Raw genomic sequence first — 26,042 nt, forward strand, 5'->3', positions numbered from 1 at the left:
TTGACTGGCTGTCCTCTGGGCACAGAAACTGATTTATCATTTTCTCTAATCATTAACCTTTGCTTTTCTTTTATTTCTGCAGAAACAGTTCCTGTTAATTATCTGATTCCTTGCACAACATAGGCCTAACTTTGGGAGCCCACCCTAGACTGCCTTCTGAAATGAGACACAAGTGTTTAACTGAACTGGCCAATTTTCAGAACTAAGAGACAGTTTCAGTAAGATGGAGCAATTCAAGCTTTTTTTTTTTTTTTTTCCAATTCAAGCTTCTTGATCGTGAAACGTATTTAAAGTTTCATAGGTGAGACTGAAGAGCAGCAGAATATGTTACCCCAAAATGTGTCTCTTAGCCTGTGGATTATCCTAAATTGGTTATTTTTTTTTATTTATTTTTATTTTTATTTTATTTATTTTTTTTAAATTGGTTATTATTTTTAAGAAAAAGTTGACACAGGTAAGCTCTGAGAACTCAGTAGAAGTTACTTTTTTGTAAAGGACACTTATATTTATATGGGAAATCTGAGAGTGTGTCTCCTTCGTCCACTGTATCTAGAAGAAGGGGATGATTCAACCTCTAGAAACACTTTATCAGTAGACTAGACCAGGACTTAAATCATCACAAGAGCCATATCCTGGCTTACAGCTTTCCTGGGTCTATTCCATGTATATACAGGAGGTATACATATTACTAAACTTTGTTTTCTCCTGTTAATCTTATAGCAATTTAATCACTGGAACCTAGAAGGGCAAAAGGGAAAGCTTTTTTTGATCCTTCATGCTACAAAAGGATCTACTCTCTGATGGATTTCCAATGAGGCAAATGAGATACAGTGATTAAAACTTGGAAATAGAAAGGCACTTTCTACATCTATCTCTCTTTGCTCCTTTGGAGAGATACTATGAACTGACTCAAGGACTCTCCACATTCATGCTTGCAAGATTTTATTTTGCTTTATTGAGTGATTATTTTCACCTTGGTGAATGTGTAAGCTTGAATACCCGAGGCTGTTTTAAAAGCGTTTCCTTCAAGTGTTGTTTCTGTTCCTGTTCTCATTCACATGTGGCTTTTCCTCCCGTGGAAAGAGAGAGAGAGAGAAAAAAAGATCCAAATAGGCAATAAAAATATCCTTCCTCATTTAATCACCTGTCCATCTTCTTTCTGGGACAACTCAAGGACTAAAATCAACCCTCCTAAACGTGGGCCCTGTGTTCCGGAGCCCCTGGAATCGTTTCAGCACGTGGAGCAGCACCTGCCTGGGGTTCCCAACGTCTTATTTGAGTCCCTCCACCGCTCCTCTCAAGAAAAATGTCTTCCTTGTCAAAACGTGGCATGTCTGTAACCGACGCCAACAGAGCGTCAAAGCCGCGCTCCTTCTTTGTGCCTGTGGGCTCGGCAGGGGTTCGCAGACTGGGGCTCCTTTCGCCTGGACCGGACCCCACGCAGACGGCAGCCCTCACCTCGGAGTTCCGGGAGGCGGCCTGCCTGGGGCCGGCGGCCCAGCTCTTCGGGGAGCGCAGGTTGAGCCGCCGCAGACCAAGCAGCAGTGCCCGCGCCGCGGCCTCGCCAGGACAGCCTGGAGCATCCCCTCCCGGTCGGTGCCGGGGGGCCCGGCGCCCCGCCGCACCCAGCGGAGGCTCCAGCACTTCTGGGCCCGGAGGCCCCCGGCGGCCGCTGCTCCCGGGCCAGGAGACCCAGCGGCTCTGCGGGCTCGATCGGCAGCGCGAGGTGGAAAAGCCGCCTTGGCCACCGCTGGGTCGGCGGCGCGCGGGCGGCGGCAGCGGCCCGGGACGGAGGACGCAAGCACCGCACGGCTGCCGGGCTAGCGAGCCATGGGCCACGGCCGGGGGAGCCCGGGCTGGCCTCCGCCGACGGGGCTAGCGGAGCGGAGCGAGCGAGCCTTAGTCCGGCTCTAGTCCTGCGGACCTGGTCGGCCGCGGGGGGCCGGGGAGACAGCCCGGGAAGCGGGAACAGAGGCTCGAGAGCTGCAAGCTCTCGCCGCCACCTCCTGGCCTGGCGCGCTCTCCTTGCATGTTGGGGTGGGGGTGGGGGTGGGGGCCCGGCTGCCGTGGGTCTCTGCGCCCGGGTCGGAAGGACCTGCCCGGCCTCACCCCCCAGCGATCGGTTCAAGCAAGCGCCGCGCTCGCTGCATCCCTCGCCCGGCCCTCTGGCCAGGTTAGCAGGCATAACCCAGCTCCCTTCCTGCCCCTGGGCCCTGCTATTTCAAGAATTCTAGCGAAACAATGTGCACCGGAGAGATGCAGGCTGGGGCAAGCAGGGCACCTCGCGAGCAGACAGGCACAGGTGGCCTGGATGCAAACACATCTGTCCCCTAAAGGTTTCCCCAGCTTTATTGATCGCGGGAGTGGGTAGGGGTCTATTCCTATCTCTCGGATTTACTCTGAAACCGAGCCTCTTGGGAGTGAAGTCCATATGATTATATCATGTTCATAGTCGCGCTGTGTCCAAAATGGGCACGGGCACTCGCTGCTCAGACACTGAGTTCCCCAGAGAGGAGCATGCTCTTGGCCCTAGGGCTTATTCTTGTTGCTCAGTGGAACAGGCCTCCGAAATCCCCCAGGAACTTCTCAGTAAGTAGGTGTGTGTTTATGTATGTATATATGTATGTATGTGTGTATGTGTGTAATGAGTCCCATGAACTGACAGTTTGGTATTTAGGAAAAATCGGGCTTAGGTACAAATAAGTCATGTACTTGTTGATACACGTCTTCTATGGATAAGAATGAGATTTCTGAGATCTCCAAGACAATGTCGACCTCATAAGGGAGAGTATTTCCAATCCTTCTCATTTAATTAAAAATCTGTACGTTGTTAAGATTCTGTAGACGTTCTAGGTAGCACTTCAGACTTTTGTGTTCTGAGTTGAATCTATACGCATTTTCATAAGAGAACACTCGTCATGTATATAATGCCTTTGCAGGTAACTCATCACACCTGTAAGCTTCTTCAAGCTAAAAATGTTTTTTTTTGTTTTTTTAAAGATTTTATTTATTTATTCATGAGAGACAGAGAGAGAGAGAGGCAGAGACACAGGCAGAGGGAGAAGCAGGCTCCATGCAGGGACCCTGACGTGGGACTCCATCCCGGGGTTCCAGGATCAGGCCCTGGGCTGAAGGCGGCGCTAAACCGCTGAGCCACCCGGGCTGCCCAAAGAATAGCTTTTATGCACCTGTGATTTTCCCAAACCAAGCAGTGCCTGTGCATAGTCAGTAAATGATGATTAATTACACCACTCGTTCCTAGTCCTTCCATTTCCTGTAGGCTCTGAAATACAGAATAGGGAGGTAGAGCTCAAAGATAACAGATAAAAGTGAAGCACTTAGTTGTTCATGGTGGGGGACATTTGCAAGACCTTAATAGTGTTCAGAATCAATTTGCTAATCAAGTCTCCTTGGTTTTAGGGCTATCCTGGGCAGGAGGTGGGAAAGGTGTACATTCTCAGGGTATTTTTTAAATCAGTATTTGGATATATTTCTCTTTTCCTGTATTTTCCTTTTCTCCCTTTTTCTTTCTTTCTGTAGATTAGGTGTGATAGAAGTCCTTATAACTGAAGTGAAAATATACTTTATTAACCTTTTGATATCTTTGGATTTACTGGTACATCTGGCTCTTTTCATATTTCTCACTTTTTAGATTTGCACTGTCATCCTAAAATAACATAAATTGGAGAAACATGGTTTTGGATATCTAAAATACTTCACTTGGGAAAGTGAGCTGCAAATATTAAAATCTATTAGCTGCCTTAATTGTTGCTTTTTTAAAAAAAAAAGATTTTATTTATTTATTCATGAGAGACAGAGAGAGGCAGAGACATAGGCGGCGGGAGAAGCAGGCTCTGTGCAGGGAACCCAATGTGGGACTCCATCCCAGAACTCCGGGATCACGCCCTGAGCGGAAGGCAAACGCTCAGCTGCTGAGCCACCCAGGCGTCCCTAATTGTTGCTTTTTCAGCTATCAGGGATACTTTACTTTTTAAAATATCTTATTTATTTGACACAGAGAGTGAGAGAGAGAGTACAAGCAGGGAGGGTGGCAGTTAGGAGGAGAGGGAGAGGGAGAAGCAGGCTCCCTGTTGAGCAGAGTGGGATCCCAGGAACCCAGGATCATGACCTGAGCCAAAGGCAGCTTCTTAACCAACTGAACCACCCAGGCACCCCATCCGTGATACTTTAAAAAATATCCCCACTCCTTTGAATGTACTCCCCCAGACTCTTCCATAAGTACATATTTGTAGAACTTGTCTTAATATGTAATATCAATACATACATGTTGTACTAATATTTTAGCTGATACTGTTTTTCTTCTATCTTTAAAAAAAAAAAGATTTTACTTCTTCATTTGGCAGATAGTGAGAATACAAGCAGGAGGAACTCCAGGCAGAGAGAGGAAGAAAGCGGACTCCCTGTTGAGCAGGGAGCCGGATGTGGGGCTCGATCCCAGGACCCTGGGATCATGAACTGAGCTGAAGGCAGACAGTTGACCGGCGGAGCCACCCAGGTGGCCCCGGTACTGTTTTTCATGAGGGGTTCAGTTGTGCCCACTCACCTTATAGAATGGCACTCAATAAACATTGCTATCACTGATGCATTTCAAAACATTCATTCTGGACAACATACTATCGAGAACATTTCCTGTAGCGCCTAGAAATCTCTAGCAGCACACAACAGGGATTCTTATTTTAAATTCTTGTACTAGAAGGATACACATCACTTGGAATGACAGTGAAAAGACTAGGTGCCTGATCAGTATCATTGCTTCCGAATTTGTGTAGACCGTTCAGTTTTAAGAAAGATAAGCATCTTGTCTTAATTTTCAGTTACCAACAACATATTCGTTTTATTAATCTGAACATTAGGAGTTGGCTTTTTGTAGTACCCCTTCTACTGTTTTGTTCAAGTGTCACCTATTCCTTCCTTCCAGGTTGTAAATAAACTATGGTTGAGAATACCATCTCTATTTTCAATACCGGGGGGGGGGGCGGGAAATGCTGTCGGATTTATAACAATTCTTGATAACCTTGTTCTTTTATTTTAGCGCCCATTTCCCCTCCTCCGTTGTGATTTTTTAATGGAGTTCTTATTGCTGTTTTTTTTTTTCCTTGACCTACTTTCAAGAGCTTTCATATAGAGTGTGTTTTCAGTGATGGTGATTTCTGTAGCGTGTAGGAGAAAGTCTTAAATCACAGAACCAGATTAGTTGTCTATCGCTTATTCTAGAAATGTCTTCGTGGTTTAAAAAAAAAATCATCTGGTTACGACACCCACAATTTCATAGAGTGAAATCTCTTAAGCTTGCTTTTTCGTGAGTTCGCTCCGTTTTCCCGACTGAGGATTTGAACCTCATTCCGCTCCGATCTAATCGTTATTTTTCTTTGTTGCCTCCGCCCCCTAGAGATTGGGTTTCCAGCGGGGGGGGGGGGGGGGGAGGCGTTCTCGGCCGGGGCTGAGGAGGAGGGAGAGTCTAGTGGGATGAGATCTGGTACCTCGAGCACTAGATCCCTCCCCCCCTCCCCCGCCTGGTGAGAAGCCCGACGATTTTGACAGTTCCTAGACCCGCTTTGGCTCTCACGCTTACGGTCCATGGGTAGGTTTCACCTTCTCCCTTTCCCCGCGTCTCTGCCCTGCCTACAGGCCAACCGCAGATGCAGCCATTGCCCCAGCCCACCCAGGGCTTTCTCTCACCCGTCTTCTTGGGGAACTGGGGCATACGTCCGTAGAAGACTTCGGGGGCTGGGGAAAGCCACGCCGGAATCGGGACGCTGGAGAGGGCTGCCCCTCCCCAGGCTTTCCCCCCACCCCCTCGTCGCGGCGCCCACGTGACCGAGCGCAGGCCTCCAGGGGCCCGCCCCTTTCGGCCGCTGCAGCCCACTTCCCGCTCGGGGTAAGTAAACCGCGGTTTTCCGCGCCGCCCCAACCCCGCCCTCTTCCTTTCCCCTTCCCTTCACCTCCCTGGGGCTCCCTCGCGCCACTCTCCCGGCTCCCCCATCCTCCCCACCGGGCCCTTTGTACGTGCTCGGCGGCGTGCGAGCGCGCCCGGCACGTGACCCCGCCGAACGTGGCATTGTGTTATCACGTGACCCAGGTGCGTACGCGACGGAGCGGGGTGTGAAGATGGCGGACGAAGAGGCCGAGCAGGAGAGGTTGAGTGGCGGCGGAGGCGGCTGCGTCGCGGAGCTGCAGCGCCTGGGCGAGCGGCTCCAGGAGCTGGAGCGACAGCTGCGGGAGAGCCGCGTGCCGGCCGTGGAAGCGGCCACTGAGTACTGTCAGCAGCTGTGCCAGGTGAGGGCGCCCGGGGTCCCCTCCCCCTTTTCCCCAGCTAGAGGGAGAAGAGGGCGAGCGAGCGCCTGGGGGCCGAGCGGTGGTCGTGCCTTCTCTGGCATCGTCGGCGCCGCCGCCCAGGCGGGAGCGGGACTACGAGGAGGGCGCCTTTGTGTGCTGCCTGCCGTTGTGGCGGTTGTTGTCGGCAGCTCCCAACTGGGGGAAGGGAGTTAGTTGTGGTCAGGGCGGAAAATCCCCCTCCCCTTTCCTCCCCTGAACTCGGGACTGCGCGGTCCCCGAGGCCGAGGCGGTGGAGACCGCCGAGCACCGGAGCCCTCTCCGTCGCGGCGAGAGGGTAAGGGAGGAATGGAGGCCGGGTCCTCCTTTTCCTCCTCCTCTTATTGTGCACTGGGGATTACCGCGCCCCCCGCCTCTGCGCCTCTGGTTTCCCACTCCGACGGGCCTCCGCCCCCACTGGTTTGATTCCTTTGCTTCCCCCCGCTTTCATCCGTCCCGCCCCCGGCCCCGTCCTCGCTGTCTCCCGGCCTTTGTTGTTCGAGTTTCGCCCTGGGACTGAAGGGGCCTTTGTTGACGTTCCGGGGAACGGTCCCCGCCGACCCCTTCTGGCTGCCCGAGATGTTCGGGGGTGGGGGGCGCAGAGGTCGTCCCTTCTTGCCTTTGCTGGCTCGGTGCACCGCCTCCCCGGTAAAGGTTGCTCTCCTCGGCAGAGGAGAGGAGCTCTCCCCGTAGCCTGCGGTCGAGTGTTCTTGTGGAGCGGCTTTCCGGAGTCCGCTTCTCTCTCGCTTTCACCCGTCAAGGAGTGCGGTTCCCGGTGTCCTTCCTCCCCATCTCCCCAGCGCCCCTCTCACTTGGAGCCTCCCCTGTTTGGCCTCCTGGTGGAACAGGGAATTGAGGTTCTTGTGGAACCTGTGCACAGGTCAATTTTCAGACCTTTCCTTCCTTTTCCTGCACGAGGACACTCACTGCTTTCCAGTAACTGCGTTCTGACCAGGATTTGGAACGTTACAAACGCTGCTTGATAGAAATCGGAGAGTTTGGGTCTGCATTTAATGGACGTGATCACAAAATCCCCAGCTAACGTTTGAAATTTTAAGGAGTTGCTACTGGATGTGGTGAAGATTTTGGTTGGATTGTGGCCCCGAGGAGGAAAAAGACAATTTATAACAGGTCACATTTAGAGGTAACTTGTGGATGTATCATTCTAGAGAAGTTGTTTGGGAAAGATGCTGAGCTTAAGGCCGAACAATGGGTTCTAACTATTTTAGAATCTCCGAATAGATTACATTTTCCCTTAAGTTTTAGTCTTAAGAAATCTTTCCTATGGAAGATCAGGGGATACTAGAACATATACAGAAATTCTCCGTTAATGTATACAGGTTGTTGTCACTGATTATTTGGTAGTATTTCATTATTTTTTTTTTTAAAAACAAATACACAAAAACTTTGTGAGGTCAAGTGGTGACTTGTCTAGGAGTATATGCAATGTGAAAGCTCCACACTTAAGATAATAAAGGTCTGATGAATACCTGTGGCAAAATTAGAGAACCCTTATTCCAAAGAATAACGAAATTTGCCGTTGAAATTTGCCGTTTTGACCTACCTTGGCAGGGCCAACTCGTTAATTGGTGTTATAAAGATTTTAATTAGAATACTTAAGATACCCATAAAAGGAAGTCTTTCTTTTATAAGTTAAGTCTGCTTTTTAGTCATTGAAAAGCATTAAAGTCTAGTTTTGCTGAAGGATACTTTTCAGATAGCAGTGTCCACTGATGGGTTTAAGGCTAATTATTGTAAATATTCTTGGCCAGCAATGTTTAGAAGTGGGATTAACAATTCTGAGAAAATGGACTCTCCTGCAGGTTGGACTTTTTTGAGCATACGCAAGGTCATCAAGTTATCACTTTAAAAAGTATTTTTAATGGATGAAACAGCATTGTATTTTTATCAATATGAACGGAATTCCCAGTGTTCCTTTTAAGTGATTAGTCTTATAACACGGAAATAGTTTTTATTGACCAGTGCTACAGGAAACAGTAATAAAACAAATACTGCGTTTTTGGATTTCAAGATAAATGAAATATTTCATGCACTAAAATCCCACAATAATTTAAATGCATTTAAAAGTAGTCTCCATCAATTGAACAGTTACAGAGTGTATCTGATATTTGATCCCCTCTAGAAGGTATTCTGTTTTTCTTTTTTACATGTGCTTGTTTTAGTGATCTTGTCAAGTGGACAGTAACTTGAAACATAATTGTCTTTTTAAAATTGTATCCTAGCTATTATTACTTAACATTCTGATCTGAGTTGAGCGAAGCAGTGGTTAACAATTAAAGAATTTATTGGAGCAATTTAAAAACTGCTTGAAATGCTAGGAGCCAGAACTTACGTCTTGTTTCTAACCTTGAGATTAGTTTTTTTTTTTGTTTTTTTTTTTTTTTTTTTGGTAAGCTTTCTCTGGGAAAAACTGGGATATTTATATGCTTCAAAAAGGCAAAGATGAACATACTTGTCAGAGTTGTTGAGCTTCAGACTTAATATTCTGTATGTCTTAACACTTAGTGCTTGTAGTAATTCTTATTGTTGCATTTATTTTAAAAAAATCGGTTTAAGAAATGAACTAGTTTGTATTTTGAATTTTTACCTTAGTAGAAGAGGAATTTCTGGAGAACATAGTGAAACCTACAAAAGTATAAGTTGCTTATGCATCCTAGTTTATAAATTTTCTTTCTTTTTGAATGAAATACAATGTAACAGATTTTTTGAGTTCTAGAAATAAAATAGAAATAAAAGACATTTTTTCTTACTGTTAAGAGTATTGTTTTGTTCTTTATATTGATTGGAAGTATGCCCCACTTTTACTTGTTTACATGAACATTTGCTTAAAGCTTGAGTAGGAGGAGGATGAGTATAAGGGAGTGCCCTGTCAAGAATCTCAAATTTCCTTAAATCTTCACAAGCTAGCTTTAATCTGGGTAATGTAGTTCACTTAATTGATTTTCTTAAAATCGACCTAGAATAGGAATACAAACCAGATAACCAGAAATAATTTCTTGCATTTATTTGTGTCAGGACCATTACTATATATAAAAACTGATTATAGTTGGAATTTCTTGGACTATTTATTGTATTAGACGATGTCCATATTCACTTGCTCAACATTGATATTGAATACGTACACTCTGGGCCAGGCAATCATGATCATGGTCTCTGGCTTCAAGGAGCCTACAGTCTCTGAAGGAAGGTAGACAACTAATTGTAGTAATCTGTGATTTGTATCCTTTGTTTAGGAGATCGGTGCGGTACAGTGGAAGGTTATTTTTTGGGGAGCTTAAACAGAAGCATTTCAATAGAAGAATTGTTCTAAAAGGATTTTAAAATATTTACTCATTTAAAAAGTTAAGCCATTGTACTATTTCAAGGATGGTTTGTCAGGGCGTCATATTTGTTGACAGCATTACATACATGGCTGGATGACTGATTAATACACGAGTTGTGACTGGTTTTGCTCATTTATCTTCTGGTGGCCGATAATTGTTTAAAAATGTTGAATTGCAGTTGGGAAAATATGTTGTATTTTGCCAGTGCGCGTACACACACACACACTTCATACTTTGATTCATATAAGCAGTGTTTCTCAACTGGCTAGTACTTTTTCCCTGGAAATTCTTTCTTCAAGGACATTTGAAAATATGTGGGGTGAGTTTGGTCGTTGCAGCCTCTGAGGATGTGATACTGACATTTAGTGTACATGGGCCACGGATACTAAATTTTCTGAGGTGATTAGGATAGTCCCACCCCATTGAAATGTATCTCTCTGTCTGAATATCATATCCACAGTGTTCTTTTGAGAAACACTAAACAGAAAGAAAAATAACATATTAAGATTTTTTTTATTATGATCTTTTCATGTTAAGATAATACAGTTTTCACGTTAAGAAATGTAGTTAATCTGGAACAGGTCCAGGTAAATGCTGTTCAACCATATTTAAATTCACACTGAGCTTGAGAGGTCAAGAAAATTTCTACTTCCTTAGTAGAAATTACAAGCAATTACTTTAACAATTCACTTTTAGTGGGGTAAGAGGGTAGCAATTTCAGCATACTTAATTTTCCTGATTAAAGCACATATTTGACCTTTTGATATAATTAAAATTCTGTACTTTTAAGAAAGCATTTAATGCAAAGACTAGATTTAGATGTTAGAGGATATAAGATACAGAAGATTCTAGTAGTATATAAAATAGTAAGATTTATTTATATATTTTTAAGATTTTTATTTATTTGACAGCAAGAGAGAGAGAGAGAGTTCACAATCAGGGAAAGCAGCAGGCAGAGGGAGAGGAAGAAGCAGGTTCCCTGTGGAGCAGGGAGCTCCTACAGGGCTCAATTCCAGGACCTTGGGATCATGACCTCAGCCAAAGGCAGACACTTAACCAACTGAGCCACCCAGACACCCCTAAAATAATAAGATATAAATAAAACTTAAGGATGACAGTTGAGGTGTCAGAAGGCAGTGTATTTAAATTAAATACACATTAAATTTATTTTTTATTCTATTTTGTAAATTGAAAATGTAGTGCATCTTTTATTCAGCAAAAAATGTATCTTCCAGATCATTCCATAGCTCCTCATGTAAATCTGTGGCTTTCTGTTTTAAACTGTGTAATAATTCCATGGTATGGCTCTGTTTAATCTGTTAATTATTGATAGCTGTATAGAGAAATAAGTTAATTTTATGTATAGTAATTTCAATCAATTTTTCAAAGTAGGAGGTAAACATTTCTGGCTGGTCAGAGAAAGCTTTACTGAGATAGGATTTGAGCTGGACCTTAGTACTTTTATTAACTGGTGCTTTATTGATAAGAAACAAAAATCAAAGTAAAACTGTTAAGAGCTACTGAGTATTTAAATTATGTAGTTAAAATATTTCAGAGCATATTTTTGTTTCATCTGTTTGATACAAGTTGATTCTTTTGTTTATCTACATATTCTGCTTAGCTTTGTTATAGTGGCAGTTGTTTTGAAAATGATTACTTTCCTCAAAAAACTAGACTTTTTTCCTTTTGATTATTAGGGGATATCTTAAGTTAATTTTTAGGACACTTCAAATCAGAAGAAAGGATGGCTTGCTTATTAATTAGTGATAATTACTTTAGGTATTGAGGGAGTAACAAGTCATTTAAACTTTAAAAGTGTAGGTAATGCTCAAGGGAAATAATTTTTTAAATGTTCATGATTAGTATGATTCCATATTGGAGATAATAAATTCCACTTTCCAGAATATGCTTATACCTGTTTTAGCAAAGGAAAACTTTACCAAATTTTGTTTGCCTCCTTCTTGATACTTCCTGGTCCAAAATTGAAATGGAGGAAGATAAGATGTATTCTGCAATTGCCCTTCATGATATTTTGTATGACTAACCTGCAAAATCAAGGATTTTTTAAAAATATATGTTCTTAACTCTATGAAGCTGCTGCTGTATTTATTTTCCTTGAAATTCTATCAAAGTTGATAAATTATTTTTTTCCAACTCCCACACATAAATCCAGTTCATAAAATTTACCAGTCACTATGGGAGGAACCTAATTTATAAAATTGAAAGTTTGTTTTTTACTATTGTGTTTGTTACATACTCCCTGTAACTTTTTAAGTATGTATTGTTTTCCAGCAGAACCTCTTGATTCATTATTTCTTTTTTTAGCATTGAGAGTTACACAGTGCACCTCAGAAGAAAAATGTTACCTTCCCCCCCTCCCCCTTAACTTTACATTAGGAAAACTTTATGGTCTGTGAGTACATATCTTTAGCCAAGAAGATGTGTTAAAATTCATTAAAGTACATATATATTTTTCTTAACTTATTTTAATTAGGTAATTAAATTCCTAATGTGGGAACACTAAGGGATGTATGGAGAATTATGAAGATCTCTGCCTTCAAAGCCCTTACAAATTTGATGCATATATTAACAGTTAAGCATTAGTATTACAAATTTGATGCATATATTAACAGTTAAGCATTAGTATTAGATAGTAGAGTATCTTGTGATAAATAACATTGTAAGTAGAGTGTGAATTATGAGCATTTTGAAATTAATTTAGTAAAAATTGATCAGGAAAGGAAAAACACTACATTGCATCTTGAATGAAGTTGGATGACTAAATGGAAGTGGGAAGGATGGAAATAAACACTCAGATAAATAGAGCAACTTCAAACTGGCATCTTGGAGGAAAATGTCAGGTGTTGGATTGACAAATAGGATAGAAAAGATAGATTAGAACCAGAGGAAGGGTTTAGGATCCAAAACGAAGGCATTTTAATCTTTTAAGTATAGATAATATACATTGCTTAAAGACTCACCCTTCTAAATTTGGGACATTGAAACAGACAAAAACAAGTTCAGAATGTTACAACATTAGGTATTTGTATTTAAAGTAAGCTCCATGCCCCATGGGATCTTTGAATTCTCTATCCTGAGATTGAGAGTCACATGCTCTGTAGACTGAGCCCACCAGGCACCCCCAACTTTGGTTTTTCTTGAAGTATCCTGTATAAGTTTTATTGCAGTGTAACAAACTACCCAAAAACTTAGTGGCTTTAGAAGAACAGCTGCTTTTTTTGTTTTAAGTAAACTCTACCCCTGATGTGGGTCTGGAACTCAAGACCCTAAGATTAAGAGTCACATGCTCTACCAATGGAGCCAGTAAGGCACCCCAGAAGAATAGCTTTTTTATTACTGTTCTCAAGTCTATGGGTCTGTTGGATGGTCTCTAGTCAGCTCATAAGTTGCCTGGAGCAGAACGGTCCCAGATGGTCTCACTCATTTGTCTTGTCCCATGAGTTGGTCAAGGTTCCTCAGTTGGTTCAGTAGTTTTATTTCAGTTGGCTCATCTCCACGTTTATCATCTAGTAAGGTAATCTGGCATTTCTTTACATGGCCTGAAGAGAACAAGTTCTATTGCACAACTACTGTGTAAGTCTCTGCCTGTGTCTTGTTGGTCAAGGTTATTTTGGGTACAAGTGGTCAAACCTAGCTTCTTTTGGGTGCACGGAGATATGGTTCTTCTTATAACAGTCTACCACATATCCCAGTTCCCTTTATTCCCTGCTGCAGTGTCAGGCACTTTCATGGGTTAAGTTTTTCCTCTCTGTAGCCCTCTGCTTTTTTTCTTGTCATCCATATTCTGTAATCAAAGCACATCTTTTTGCTCCTTTTCTCTTAGTTTGGCTAAAGGCATTTCCAGTCCTCTTTTCTAATCTCAGTCTCTTAAGTAGAAGAAGGGTGTCCCTACTACATCACTCACACTTTGGAAAATTTGTAGAATGTCTTTATTTACAACAATTCTTTGTCTTAATATTAAATCTGGTCTCGTTTGGTGTTTTGAGCTGTCTGTACATTGTGCAGTCCAATAATAGCATCCTAGGTCTTGTCCAAATCTTTGGTCTTCTTTTTTTGTAACTGAACTTGTTTTTGTTTTTGTTTTTAACAGGCACTGTATTTCCTGAGCTTGTTTTTTAACTTTACTTTCAATTTGTGAAAGTCCCCAGTATTCTACTCTTCTTATCTTTCTACCTAATTGGGAGTCCAATTCTTGTAACAGTGTTTCTCAAATTTGAGTTTGCAGAAACCCAAGAGAGTCTTTAGAGCTTAAAGTTTTGACCTTAGCTCATAGTAAGATCTAACTTTTTAAAATTTCACCATTTAGTCACACTGAAACAAAAGTATCACAAAACAGTACTTCTACCTTACTAGGTGTGATGCATTCTATTTTGTTATTTGTTACTTATTATTTTGCAGAGCTGCTCTTGATTTTATAGTCCACTGATAGTCATAACCAACAGTGTGAAAAATACTACTTATGGGAGAATCACTGTACTCAGTTTAGTAGTAAGCACAAAAGTAGGCAGTCCTAAGTTATAAGGTGGCTTTCTAGTTTAGCTGATTCAGAGCATCCTTACATTTTATTTCGGAGAGACATTAAAATACAGTTTTAAATGTCTTACAGTGAATGCTAGAAACTCAGCATTATGGCCGTGGAACCCGATTTGAGAAATACTGGCGCATAGGATAACGTACAGATTTAAGCCTCAGCCCAGGGCTGTGCTTGCTCTGTTAATTTTTTCCATCCTTTCACAAGAACTCTCTGCTCCATCTAAGTTGGTCTCTTAATTCCTCACAAGTACACCTGTTTGTTTTACTTCCTTTGTGATTTTGCTTATGTACTGGAAAGCCAAATGGATTTGATTTCAGATATGAGCTCCTCTCTAATCTGGACAAAATCTTTAGGTTATTTTTTTTTTTTGAAAAAATAAGGCGGATTGAGATGAAGCTTGGAGTTAGAGGCTGGACTAAGCAGATTGAAGAGGAAGAGAATTAATGTTCAGAAAGGCACTGTTAGATGCTTTACTAACAGTGAATTGTTTAATCTGAAGACCTGAGATCATAGGATTAAGCATCATTTAGTTTGTTTAAATGTCTCATTTAATGCAAATTGCTTCCCGAGATCTCATCATTACTATATAATAATTATTGGTACTGAATCATCAGAAAATGTTAAATTTTATGCTTTGAAGATTTTATTTATTTATTCATGAGAGATACAGAGAGAGAGAGAGAGAGGCAGAGACACAGGCAGAGGGAGAAGCAGGGAGCCTGATGTGGGACTCGATCCTGGGTCCCAGGATCATACCCTGGGCCAAAGGCAGGAGCTAAGCCACTGAGCCACCCAGGCATCCCAGAAAATGTTAAATTTTATTAGACATTTGTTTAGGAAGACTGAGATTTGGTTAAATGGCTAAAATGAAGCAGTTAAAATATCTGAACAATGTATCCATGTGTAACATTTGGCATCCTTATTGATGCTTCACATAGATAATGTTACATATTAACCTCAGAACTCTTAGATACAGGTTTTATATTTAAAAAGGTAATCTAGGGATCCCTGGGTGGCGCAGCGGTTTGGCGCCTGCCTTTGGCCCAGGGCGTGATCCTGGAGACCCGGGATCGAATCCCACATCGGGCTCCCGGTGCATGGAGCCTGCTTCTCCCTCTGCCTGTGTCTCTGCCTCTCTCTCTCACTGTGTGCCTATCATAAAAAAAAAAAAAAAAAGTAATCTAAATTTGGGCAGCCCGGGTGGCTCAGGGGTTTAGCACCGCCTCCAGCCCAGGGCATGATCCTAGAGACCCGGGATCCAGTCCCCCTTCAGGCTCCCTGCATGGAGCCTGCTTCTCCCTCTGATGGTGTTTGTGTCCCTCCCTCCCTCCCTCCCTCCCTCCCTCCTCCCTCCCTCCCTCCCTCTCTCTCTCTCTCTCTTTCTGTGTCTCTCATGAATAAATAAAGTCTTAAAAAAATAAAAAAGTAATCTTAAATTTTAAAATGGTAATTAATAATTGACTTGATTCCCATCCCAATCAATTTTATAGGGATATTAGAAAGTTAGTAAATCAAATATTTAACTCCTGTAATAATTTTAGCTTAGCAAAGTTATTTGAAACAGATATCTGTGATTTTTTTTTTTTTAAAGATTTCATTTATTCATGAGACACACAGGCATAAGGAGAAGCAGGCTCTCTGCAGTGCAGGGAGCCTGATGCAGGACTCGATCCCAGGATCACGACCTGAGCCAAAGGCAGATAGATGCTCAACCACTGAGCCACCCAGGTGTCCCTATCTGTAAGTTTTGAGAGAAAATATTTTCATTAAATAGGAATGATTTTACTACATATTTTAAATAAGCTAGAATTTTATTTACTTCAAGTTAATAGCTTGCATTTTATATTTTCTGTGTAAAACTTGTACATGATCTTTCCCTAATTTTTACAAATATAAGTCTGTCAATAAAAAACCTGAAACATTATGTTCAACTCAAAAGCATTATCATTTTGTTAATTTATATTCTGAAAAATACGATTTTTAATTTTGGAACAAAACTTTCACAAGATTATATTTCAAAAGAATAAAACATAGAGCTTAATGAAATATTTACTAAAATTGATAGTTAAATAATTGGAATCTTGTGACTTACCCCAACTTATCCAAACCATATTTGTATAACTTTTTTTTTAAGATTTATTTATTTATTTCAAAGAGAGAGCATGAACATACATGAGGAGTCGTGGTGCAGAGGGAGAGGATGAGAATCTCTTTAAACAGGCTCCATGCTGAGTGCAGAGCCCAACTTGGGGCTTTATCTCATGACTCTGAGATAATAACCTGAGCTGAAACCAAGAGTCCCACACTTACCTGTGTCACCCAGACGCCCCTGTATAACTATTTTAAAGCTGTATTAGGGAAATTTAAAAAAAAAAATGCTGCCTGCCTAAAATGGGATATTGCACTTAACAACAGGTAATATGAATAAAATTTATATCCTCAAACAAATTGATCATGAACTTCATGGTCAGCATGAGATTTTTTTTAAAAAATATTTTATTTATTTATTCATGCGAGACACAGAGAGAGAGGTAGAGAGACACAGGCAGAGGGAGAAGCAGGCTCCATGCAGGGAGCCTGACCTGGGATTCGATCCCAGGTCTCCAGGATCAGGCCCCGGGCCGGAGGCGGCGCTAAACCACTGAGCCACCTGGGCTGCCCGAGAAATTATTTTTAATTCTGAAAAGACCTTTGAGCATTTACTTCTCTTGAATGAAACCATTTATGGTGTTTGATTCCCCCTCTACCCTGAGAATCAGTTTTTATAGATCGGGTTTTACTTGATGAAACAAGCCTACTCTTTACATCTTGTCTTCCATATATACTTTGCTTGACAGCCCATTAGATACTGTGAATTAAAGTCTTAGGATTCTAAGGATCCTGGTTTTAATTTTCACAAAATTGTTTATTGTGACCTTTGGCATGCTACTTACAACTTTTCTTTGCTTCTTTATCCTTGAAATGGAAGTGGTACAGACCTTAGTTGTAAGGATTGATCAAAGGCATAGTTATTTTAAATGATTGTTACAATATAAAGCAACATTTTCATTTACACTTAGAGACTACTTGGAAACACCTTTGATGTTTTATATATGATAATGACCTAGCATAATTTGAAAACAATAATTCTGTCATTTTCAATGTCTTCTGTTATCACCTTGAAAAATAACATTAGATTACTGATCAGTTTTTTTTTGCAGTCTATATTTTAGAAGAGGTAGAATTTTATTTTATAATGATTTATAAAAATTATTTTAAAAAATTCTTTTGATTTTGATGTTGTGAGGTGAAGAGAGATTACTTAATGTATGAAAGTTAGCAGGAGAAGATTATTGGCTTTACAATTGGAACCTTTTCTTTGTCCAGATTTTTAAACCTGAGATTTGAGAGGCTGGGATGAGAGAAGGTAGTATTACATAGTAACCAAAAGTACAGATTTTGAACTATGATTTGAATTACAGCTCCCTTACTTTCTTGTGGACTTCAGGCTTGGTTTTGTGTCTGTGTCCTCATCTATAGACTGGAGGTAATACCTGCCTTTTAAAGCTGTTGTGATTAAGGCATAATGTTTGCCGAGCACTTTGCATATTACTATGCTGGAAATACACAGTAAATGCTAGCTGTTGATACTAATAAAAGGATTAGATCTGAAATTTTCCCTCATAAAAGCACATTAACCGTAGTGTTAGTAAAATATTCTTTATTGTCATCTAGATAGTGGTTTTAAAACTTAAAATATTAAGGGTACTCCTTCCCTTTACCCCAGAGTTTTACTTGATATCTTGATGTATTTAAAACAGAAGTTACATCTGCAGAGAAGAGTGACAAGTACTAATCTAGCATATAACAGTACCGTTGCCAGAAGTTGTAAAGGGAGTTCAAACATACTGCTGACATTATTTTTTTCTTAAACAGGTGTGGGGTTTTGAAAATCCCTTATTTTTTTTTCTTCATTTTACTGTTTTTTTTCCCTCTGTATTCTAGAGAATATTATGAATGTTCTTGTCTCAGAGACAGTATAAAGCCATCACTGAGAACTCTCATGTATATTCTATTTAATTTTTAAGGAATTTTAAGGAGTTTATGGGGTTTAGTACAATTAAAACTAGAATAGTTTTAATAGTTTAGAATACTGCTATTCTATTTAATTTTTAAGGAGTTTTAATTGTGCTGCTTACTTTTGTTTTACATACTAAGGAACAATAAATAAACTTGGGGGGTTTTTTTGTACCTAATATTAAAATACATTTATTTCTCCGGAAGCATGGCACTGACGTGTAGAGTATGAATAGAGAAATTGTACCTTATCAGAGGAACAATAAATGTTAAATAATATTGAAACTTAAAATAGTGAAACTTAATGCACAGCTCCACGAATATACTCAGTGCTAATATTAAATGATTTTTGAAAGTTTATTAAGAAAACCTGTGCCATCTTACACTTTCCCCCCAATCTTCATATCTTTTTCTCTGGATCTTTCATTTTCTTCTTTGGGGTTCCAAAGAAGTGACTGTTCCCTGGAAAGTGGATCTTTTTTTCTGTACAGTTGATTCCCTTTCTCCTCAGAGAACCTTTCTACTTGTATGAGGTCTTCATTTTTCTTTCCGTCACTCCTGTCCTTAAGCCTGTAGATGTCTGTGTGTCTTTTTCATCTTTTTGCTTTGCTTTGTTGGTCATTTATCTTCAGATTTCTTTTTTTTTCCTTGAAGCCCTTCTCTCCCATATGAGACCTTAAAAAGGGGGGGCTTTAAAACTCATTTTCTAATCTTATTGCCATGCTTCTTAGAAAGGTACCCTATATATTGTCTTCATTTCTTAATTTCCATTGCATCATTCTTATGGTGAGGATTCTATCCCTCACCATACTAAAGAAAATGTTCTCTTAAAGGTCTCTTGCTTAGGTGTGTAATACTTTATCTGTAATAATTCTATTAACTGTAGACCCAAGTTGCAGCCTAGTAGCTCAGATTACTTCACGTGCCTGCGTTGTTTTTAAGAAATTGTATTTGTCCACATTTTAAAAATTACAAGCTTTCATGTTGAAATATAATGTTTGGCTTATCTTGAAAAGTCAAAAGATCTGGTGGTATTGGACCCATTCATGGCTACAGGCTGAAGTGGCTGCCTGCTCAGCCCCTCTTGGCATTTTAAAGTGTTTGTGATCCCATCTTAAGCTCATCTTCTTTCAGTTTATTTACATTCACCTTCTAATCTCTTACCTTTGTGACTGCTTTTCAGTCATCTCCACTGACTCTTCCTTTCATCTACTGGAATTGCACAGTAATTATTAGCCATCATTAATATATATATATATCTTTTAAGATTTTATTTATTCATTCATTCATTCATTCATTCATCATTCATTCATTTATGATATATATAGAGAGAGGCAGAGACACAGGAGGAGGGAGAAGCAGGTTCCATGCCGGGAGCCTGACATGGGACTCAATTCCGGGACTCCAGGATCACGCCCTGGGCCAAAGGCAGGTGCTAAACTGCTGAGCTACCCAGGGATCCCACCATTAATATATTTAAGACTAGATCCAAAATTCCAGATTTTATTTTTTTGTGTGGCATTTCCTCAAATGTCCTTTTCTTTCTTGCATTTTTCACAAGTGATCCTCAAGCATTTTTCCCACCTTACCATCATGTCTGAGATTGGATTTTTACCAGTGACTCATGATGCCCTGGTTGATAATCCATGCTTTACATACTAATCTTCAGCAATCATCCACTCTGACAGCATCCCTTGTTACTCAGTCTGGATAGGATTTCTAGCTATCTATCTATTCTTTTAGACCTTACTACTACTTGTAGCTCTTGGCTCCTATTTCCAGCCACCACCGATTGAACTCTTCCTTGTGGAGTTCATAGGCCTTTCTTTCTTTCTCTTTCTCTTCTTTCTTTCTTTCTTTCTTTCTTTCTTTCTTTCTTTCTTTCTTTCTTTCTTTCTTTCTTTCTTTCTTTCTTTCCTTCCTTCCTTCCTTCCTTCCTTCCTTCCTTCCTTCCTTCCTTCCTTCCTTCCTTCGAGTTTTGTTTATTCACGAGTTTTATTTATTCACGAGAGGGAGAGGGGAGAGAGACACAGGCAGAGGGAGAAGCAGACTCCATGCAGGGAGCCTGATGTAGGACTTGATTCTGGGACTCCAGGATCACACCCTGGTCCAAGGGCAGGCGCTAAACCACTGAGCCACCCAGGTGCCCCTCAATAGACATTTCTAATTAAATATTTGAAATCGACCTCATCCACTTTCCCTTACATTCCACTACTGCCTATTGGTTTTGGTGACATAGCCCCCACTCACACTTAAATTTAGGTTTTGAAACCTTGAGTCATTTTTAGTTCCTCCTCTCACCTCCACAACCTAGTCACCAAGCTCTGTTGATTTTATTCATGCACTGCTTCCTATAGCCTTCTCTGGCTAGATGACCTGGCTTCATGACCTTTCGACTTGGCTTCCAGTGCAGCAGCATGGCTTATTGGGAGCCATATTTCTTATTACTCTGTAGCCTTAAGAGCTTTAGGTCCTGTTCTTATATTTCAGTTTCCATATCCTCCTTCACATCTGTGCTTTGCTTTTTAGCTTTTTCCTTTAGTGTTTCCTCCTTTTATCAATCCCATGCCTATACATTTCTTTCCCTTGGTGTATTATAAAATTATTAGGTATTACATTTCTAATGGTGCTTTTCTATACTCCTAAATGGATTTATTTATTTTTAAGATTTTATTTATTCATGAGAGACACAGAAAGAGAGAGGCAGAGAGAGAGAGAGAGACATAGGCAGAGGGAGAAGACATAATGTAGAACTCAGTCTCAGGACCCCGGGTTCATTTCCTGAGCAGACACTTGACTACTGAGCTGCCGAGGTGCCCTCCTAAATGGATTTTTTTTTTAATTATTAAATTTTTTTAATTTTTTTTATTTATTTATGATAGTCACACACAGAGAGAGAGAGAGAGAGAGAGAGAGAGAGAGAGAGGCAGAGACATAGGCAGAGGGAGAAGCAGACTCCATGCACCGGGAGCCCGACATGGGATTCCATCCAGGGTCTCCAGGATCGCGCCCTGGGCCAAAGGCAGGCGCTAAACCGCTGCGCCACCCAGGGATCCCCTAAATGGATTTAATGACATATTTCCCATATTTATATTAGACTGTATGTTTTTCTGGCTTTTATCATAACTTCTCTGTATTATGATTGCATTTATCTCCTCGCCTTATCCTCAGATGGAGCTTCTTAAAAGCAGGAACCATGGTACGCCTGGATGACTCTTGGTTAAGAATCTGATTCTTGGTTTCGGCTTAGGTGGTGATCTCAGGGTCATGAAATGGAGCTCTGCCCTCAGTGTGGAGTCTGCTTGAGATTCTCCCTCTTCCTTTGCCCTTCCCCTCTTTCTCTCAAATAAAACAAATATTTTTTATTATTTATTAGAGAGAGAGAGAAAGAGAGCGAGCACTAACAGGGGAAGGTGCAGAAGCAGAAGCAGACTTCTCACTGAGCAGGAAGCCCGACTCAGGGCTTGATCCTAGGACCCTGAGATCATGACCTGAGCTGAAGGCAGATGCTTAACTGACTGAGCCACCCAAGCACCCCTCAAATAAAATAAATAAAATCTTAAAAAAAAAAAAAGTAGGGGCCATGCCTTATTTTACTGACTCAAAGTTCTGACATTGGGTATCTGTTTTTGGGGAAGAATTGAGTTTGTTCAAATACATAGAGTCCTTACAAAGCAAACATGAGTATATGATCAGATGCTGACTTTGTGCCAGGAACTATTAAAAGTGTGTGTGTACATCTGTGAGGGAGAATGTATGTTGGGGCAGGAAAGGGAAAGAGATTGAGTGAGAGGAGCTCATTTAATCCTCAAAAACCGTCTGAAATAGGTAGAGTTGCTATTCTATTTATATATGAGATTGCTAAAGCACAACGCAGTAAATTGTCTAAGGCAAGTAAACCAGGGTTTAATGTTTAAAAAACAAACAAGGGGCGCCTGGGTGGCTCAGTCAGTTAAGCATTCACCTCTTGGTCTGAGCTCAGGTCTTGATCTCGGGGTTCAGGCCCCACATTGGGCTCCACAGCCCAGTATGGAGCCTTTAGAACAACAACAAAACAGAAACAGGAAAAGCAAAATTCAAACTAAGTAAAACAATTTTTTTCTTTTTCGGAGGAATATGCAGGTGGTGTTGATTATTGAAATTTGTTTTGTACAGAAGGAATTTACAGTAGTTTAATAATTTGAAACAAAATTTATCAGGAAAGCAGAATAAGGAATATAAGCATTTTACTATTATAGTGGAGATAAATTAATAGCTTTATTTAAGGGTATGTTAATTATTTTCTTTCTTCCCCATGAGGAAAAAATAAAACAAGATGAAATCAGGGAGACAAACCATTTAAGAGACTCTTAACTATAGGAAACTGAGGGTTAGTGGGGGGTGGGGAGATGGGAAGATGGGATAACTTGGTGATGGGCATTAACGAAGGCAGGTAATATAATGAGCACTGGGTATTATATAAGATAATAAATCACTGCCCTCTACCTCTGAAATCAGTAGTACATTATGTTAATTGAATTCAAATAAAATTCTAAAAAAATAAGTATTATTACAGTTAGAGAACTTGTAGAACTTGTAATAAGTAAATTTATTACAAGGTCTCTTGCTATCTACGTATTTACATTTCTTTTTATCATTAAAGTTTTTTTTTTTAAGATTTTGTTTATTCATGAAAGACACAGACACACTCCATGCATGGAGCCTGCTTCTCCCTCTGCCTTTGTCTCTGCCTCTGTCTCTCTGTGTCTCTCATGAATAAAATAAAATCTTTAAAAAAGCATATTTAAGTGGAAATATGCTTTCTTTTCTCATTTACTTTTTATTAGAAATAATGTTTAGGCTTCAAGACTATCAATGAGAACACTGAGTGTTGTATGGAATTGTTGAATCACTATATTATATCGCTAAAACTGACATAACACTGTGTGCTAACTGGCACTAAAATGAAAACTTAAAAAAGAATGTGTTAATTAGGGTTCTTTGTTTAGCAATAGTGGGAATTTTATTAGTTTTGCATTTGAGTAATGTGTGAGTCTTTTAAAGGTAATCAGTACATACTTATAAGTTATAATGGGAGCAACTTGTTGAAGAAATTAGTTTCTAATCTCCACATATAACTGAGATAATTTCTCTATTTTACTAGATTAAGTATTTGCAGTGTGTTTTGTCTTTATTTGGCACAGAGAAAAGTATCTAAAGCTCTTGGGGAAAAATAGGGTCATTGTCTACATCAGTGATCTTTAAGCTGCTTTTAATTGGGTATGCTACCAGTAAACATTTGAATATGAAACCTCAATATAGGAATGTCTAACTGTAAATTACATAGATTTATATACACAGTAGTCCCCCTCTTATCTATTCTGCTTCACTTTTTGTGGTTTCAGTTACCCATAGTCATTTGTGGTCCAGATCAGATGATCTTCCTTATAACATATAGTCAGATCAGTCGTAGTCTACTGCTACATCACAGTGCCTACTTCATTTACCTCACTTTGTCTCCTTGGGTAGGCATTTTACAATTTCATCCTAAGAAGAAGGGTAAGTACAGCACCATAAGATATTTTGAGGGCAGTCTGAGTGGCTCAGCGTTTTAGCACTGCCTTCAGCCCATGGCCTGATCCTGGAGACCCGGGATCGAGTCCTGCATCGGGCTCCCTGCATGGAGCCTGCTTCTCCCTCTGTCTGTGTCTCTGCCTCTCTCTCTGTCTCTCTCATGAATAAATAAATAAAATATTAAAAAAAGATATTTTGAGAGAGTGTATACACACTAATGTATTGTTACAGCTTCTATAGTTATTTAAATCTGTATACTAAACTATAATGTTTATGTTTTAGATAAATTCAATAGAAAAATAAGTCCTCCCCGCTATACTTCACTGTATATACTCTTTCTTTGTAAACCGCTGGTTTATAGTGCTGAGTAGCTGAGGTTTCTGAGGTATATTATTAAATAACCTCCTGATTTATTTTTCCCATTTTCAGAGTATACTGGAGAAATGACAACAGTGACAGCAGATTTTTATAATTACTGTCTTTTAGTCAAATTTAATGTAGTGTGTATTTCCAGTGTACTGTTTCTGTCGTGCTTTACCCTTTATAAAGATACGTGGGTATTAAGTGTGCCAGTTATCTGATTCCATCTCAGCTCTAAATCAACTCTATTACTTGCTCTGTGATACTGGAACTTGACCCTTTAAGCATTTCTTCTTTGATTGATGTTCTTTGTCAGTAGAGGATACTTAAGGGACACTGTACAAGAGAAGGGGCTTTTGTTTTTCTTTCTTGTTCCTGCAGCATGGCTGCTAGTGGGACAGCTATGAGGACATCCAGTGGTCCTCTGCCCCAGGTTGAGTGCCCATCCATAGTAGACACACTCTTGGTGAGCTCACAGCCCCAGCCCTAACTTAGTGACCGTCTCACTGTAGTTCTCCTAACGTGTACGTTGCACACCTCAAGCATCATATCTCCTTCCTAGAGAGACAGCATCCAATTCTCCTGTATGTCTTCTTTTACCATAGAGAATTTTTTTCCCCTGGCACTCCCTATTCAGGCACTGCTGGCTGTCAGTTTCTCAAGTGTTTCATCTCCCTGTGTGTGCTCACTAACCAGCCTATTAGACCCAGGCAACCCAACCTGGTGAACTTCTTTGCCATCCAGCAGGCTACAACCACACCACCTCCTTGGCCTAATTTCCCCAGTTTGGGGAAAGGGCCCTCTTCTACATTTGTTTCTGCCTTAGATACTCTCACTCGGCCATCTGGAATTCTTTAAAGTTCTCTACACATTTATATATGTTACTCCCCTGTTACAATTATTTTTTTTAAAGATTTTATTTATTTATTGATGATAGTCACACAGAGAGAGACAGAGAGGCAGAGACACAGACAGAGGGAGAAGCAGGCTCCATGCAGAGAGCCCGACGTGGGATTCGATCCCGGGTCTCCAGGATCGCGCCCCCGGGCCAAAGGCAGGCGCCAAACCGCTGCACCACCCAGAGATCCCTCCCCTGTTATAATTAATAATTTTTTATAATTTTTTTTTAGATTTTATTTATTTATTCATGAGAGACACACACACAGAGAGAGGCAGAGACATAGGCAGAGAGAGAAGCAGGCTCCATGCAGGGAGCCTGATGTGGGACTCGATCCCAGGACTCCAGGATCACACCCTGAGCCAAAGGCAGATGCTCAACCACTGAGCCACTCAGGTATCCCTAATTAATACTTTTTTAAGTGAAACTTTCCCTTTTCAAATTACTGTGTGGTTCCTATTTCTTAGTTGGACACTATCTGATGAAGTAGGCTAAAATAAATACTATACTTATGCATAAAACCTGTAGATGGGTACTAATACTTTTTCCCTCCTATACATTCATTATTTGGGCCGTCACCTAATCCATGGAAACTTAGTTGAGTATTAAAAAATGGTAACATGTTGGTACAATTCAGTTATTCGTTCTAGCGGGATTATAAGTATGCAGGAATTATCCTTAAAAGTTACTGGTCATTGGGTGCCTGGATGGTTCAGATGGTGGTTGAGCGTCCACCTTAGGTTTGACCTTAGGTCATGACCTCAGGGTCCTGGGATCCAGCCCTCAGTTGGGCTCTGGGCTCAGTAGGGATTCTGCTTCCACTCTTCTGTCCCTTTCCCCTGCTTGCTCATGCATGCTCACTCTTTCCCTTTCTCTCTCTCTCTGAAATGAATAAATCTTAGAAAAATAAAATCACTGGCCTTAAATTTGTTAAGATAAGGGA

General features: G+C 40.7%; 1 protein-coding gene across 1 annotated transcript in view; it reads left to right on the forward strand.

The window, feature by feature from the left end:
* Positions 1-5,578: 5,578 nt before the first annotated feature.
* ZNF292 (zinc finger protein 292) overlaps positions 5,579-26,042 on the forward strand; it is an 89,511-nt gene continuing 69,047 nt past the window's right edge. The window contains exons 1-2 of the mRNA XM_055329920.1: positions 5,579-5,899; positions 6,101-6,297. Of these exons, the coding sequence (XP_055185895.1) occupies positions 6,130-6,297 (168 nt within the window). The 5' untranslated portion in view covers positions 5,579-5,899; positions 6,101-6,129. The remainder of the gene's footprint in view (positions 5,900-6,100; positions 6,298-26,042) is intronic.

Source organism: Nyctereutes procyonoides, unplaced genomic scaffold (genome assembly GCF_905146905.1).
Source record: "Nyctereutes procyonoides isolate TBG_1078 unplaced genomic scaffold, NYPRO_anot_genome, whole genome shotgun sequence".
NCBI lineage: Eukaryota > Metazoa > Chordata > Mammalia > Carnivora > Canidae > Nyctereutes > Nyctereutes procyonoides.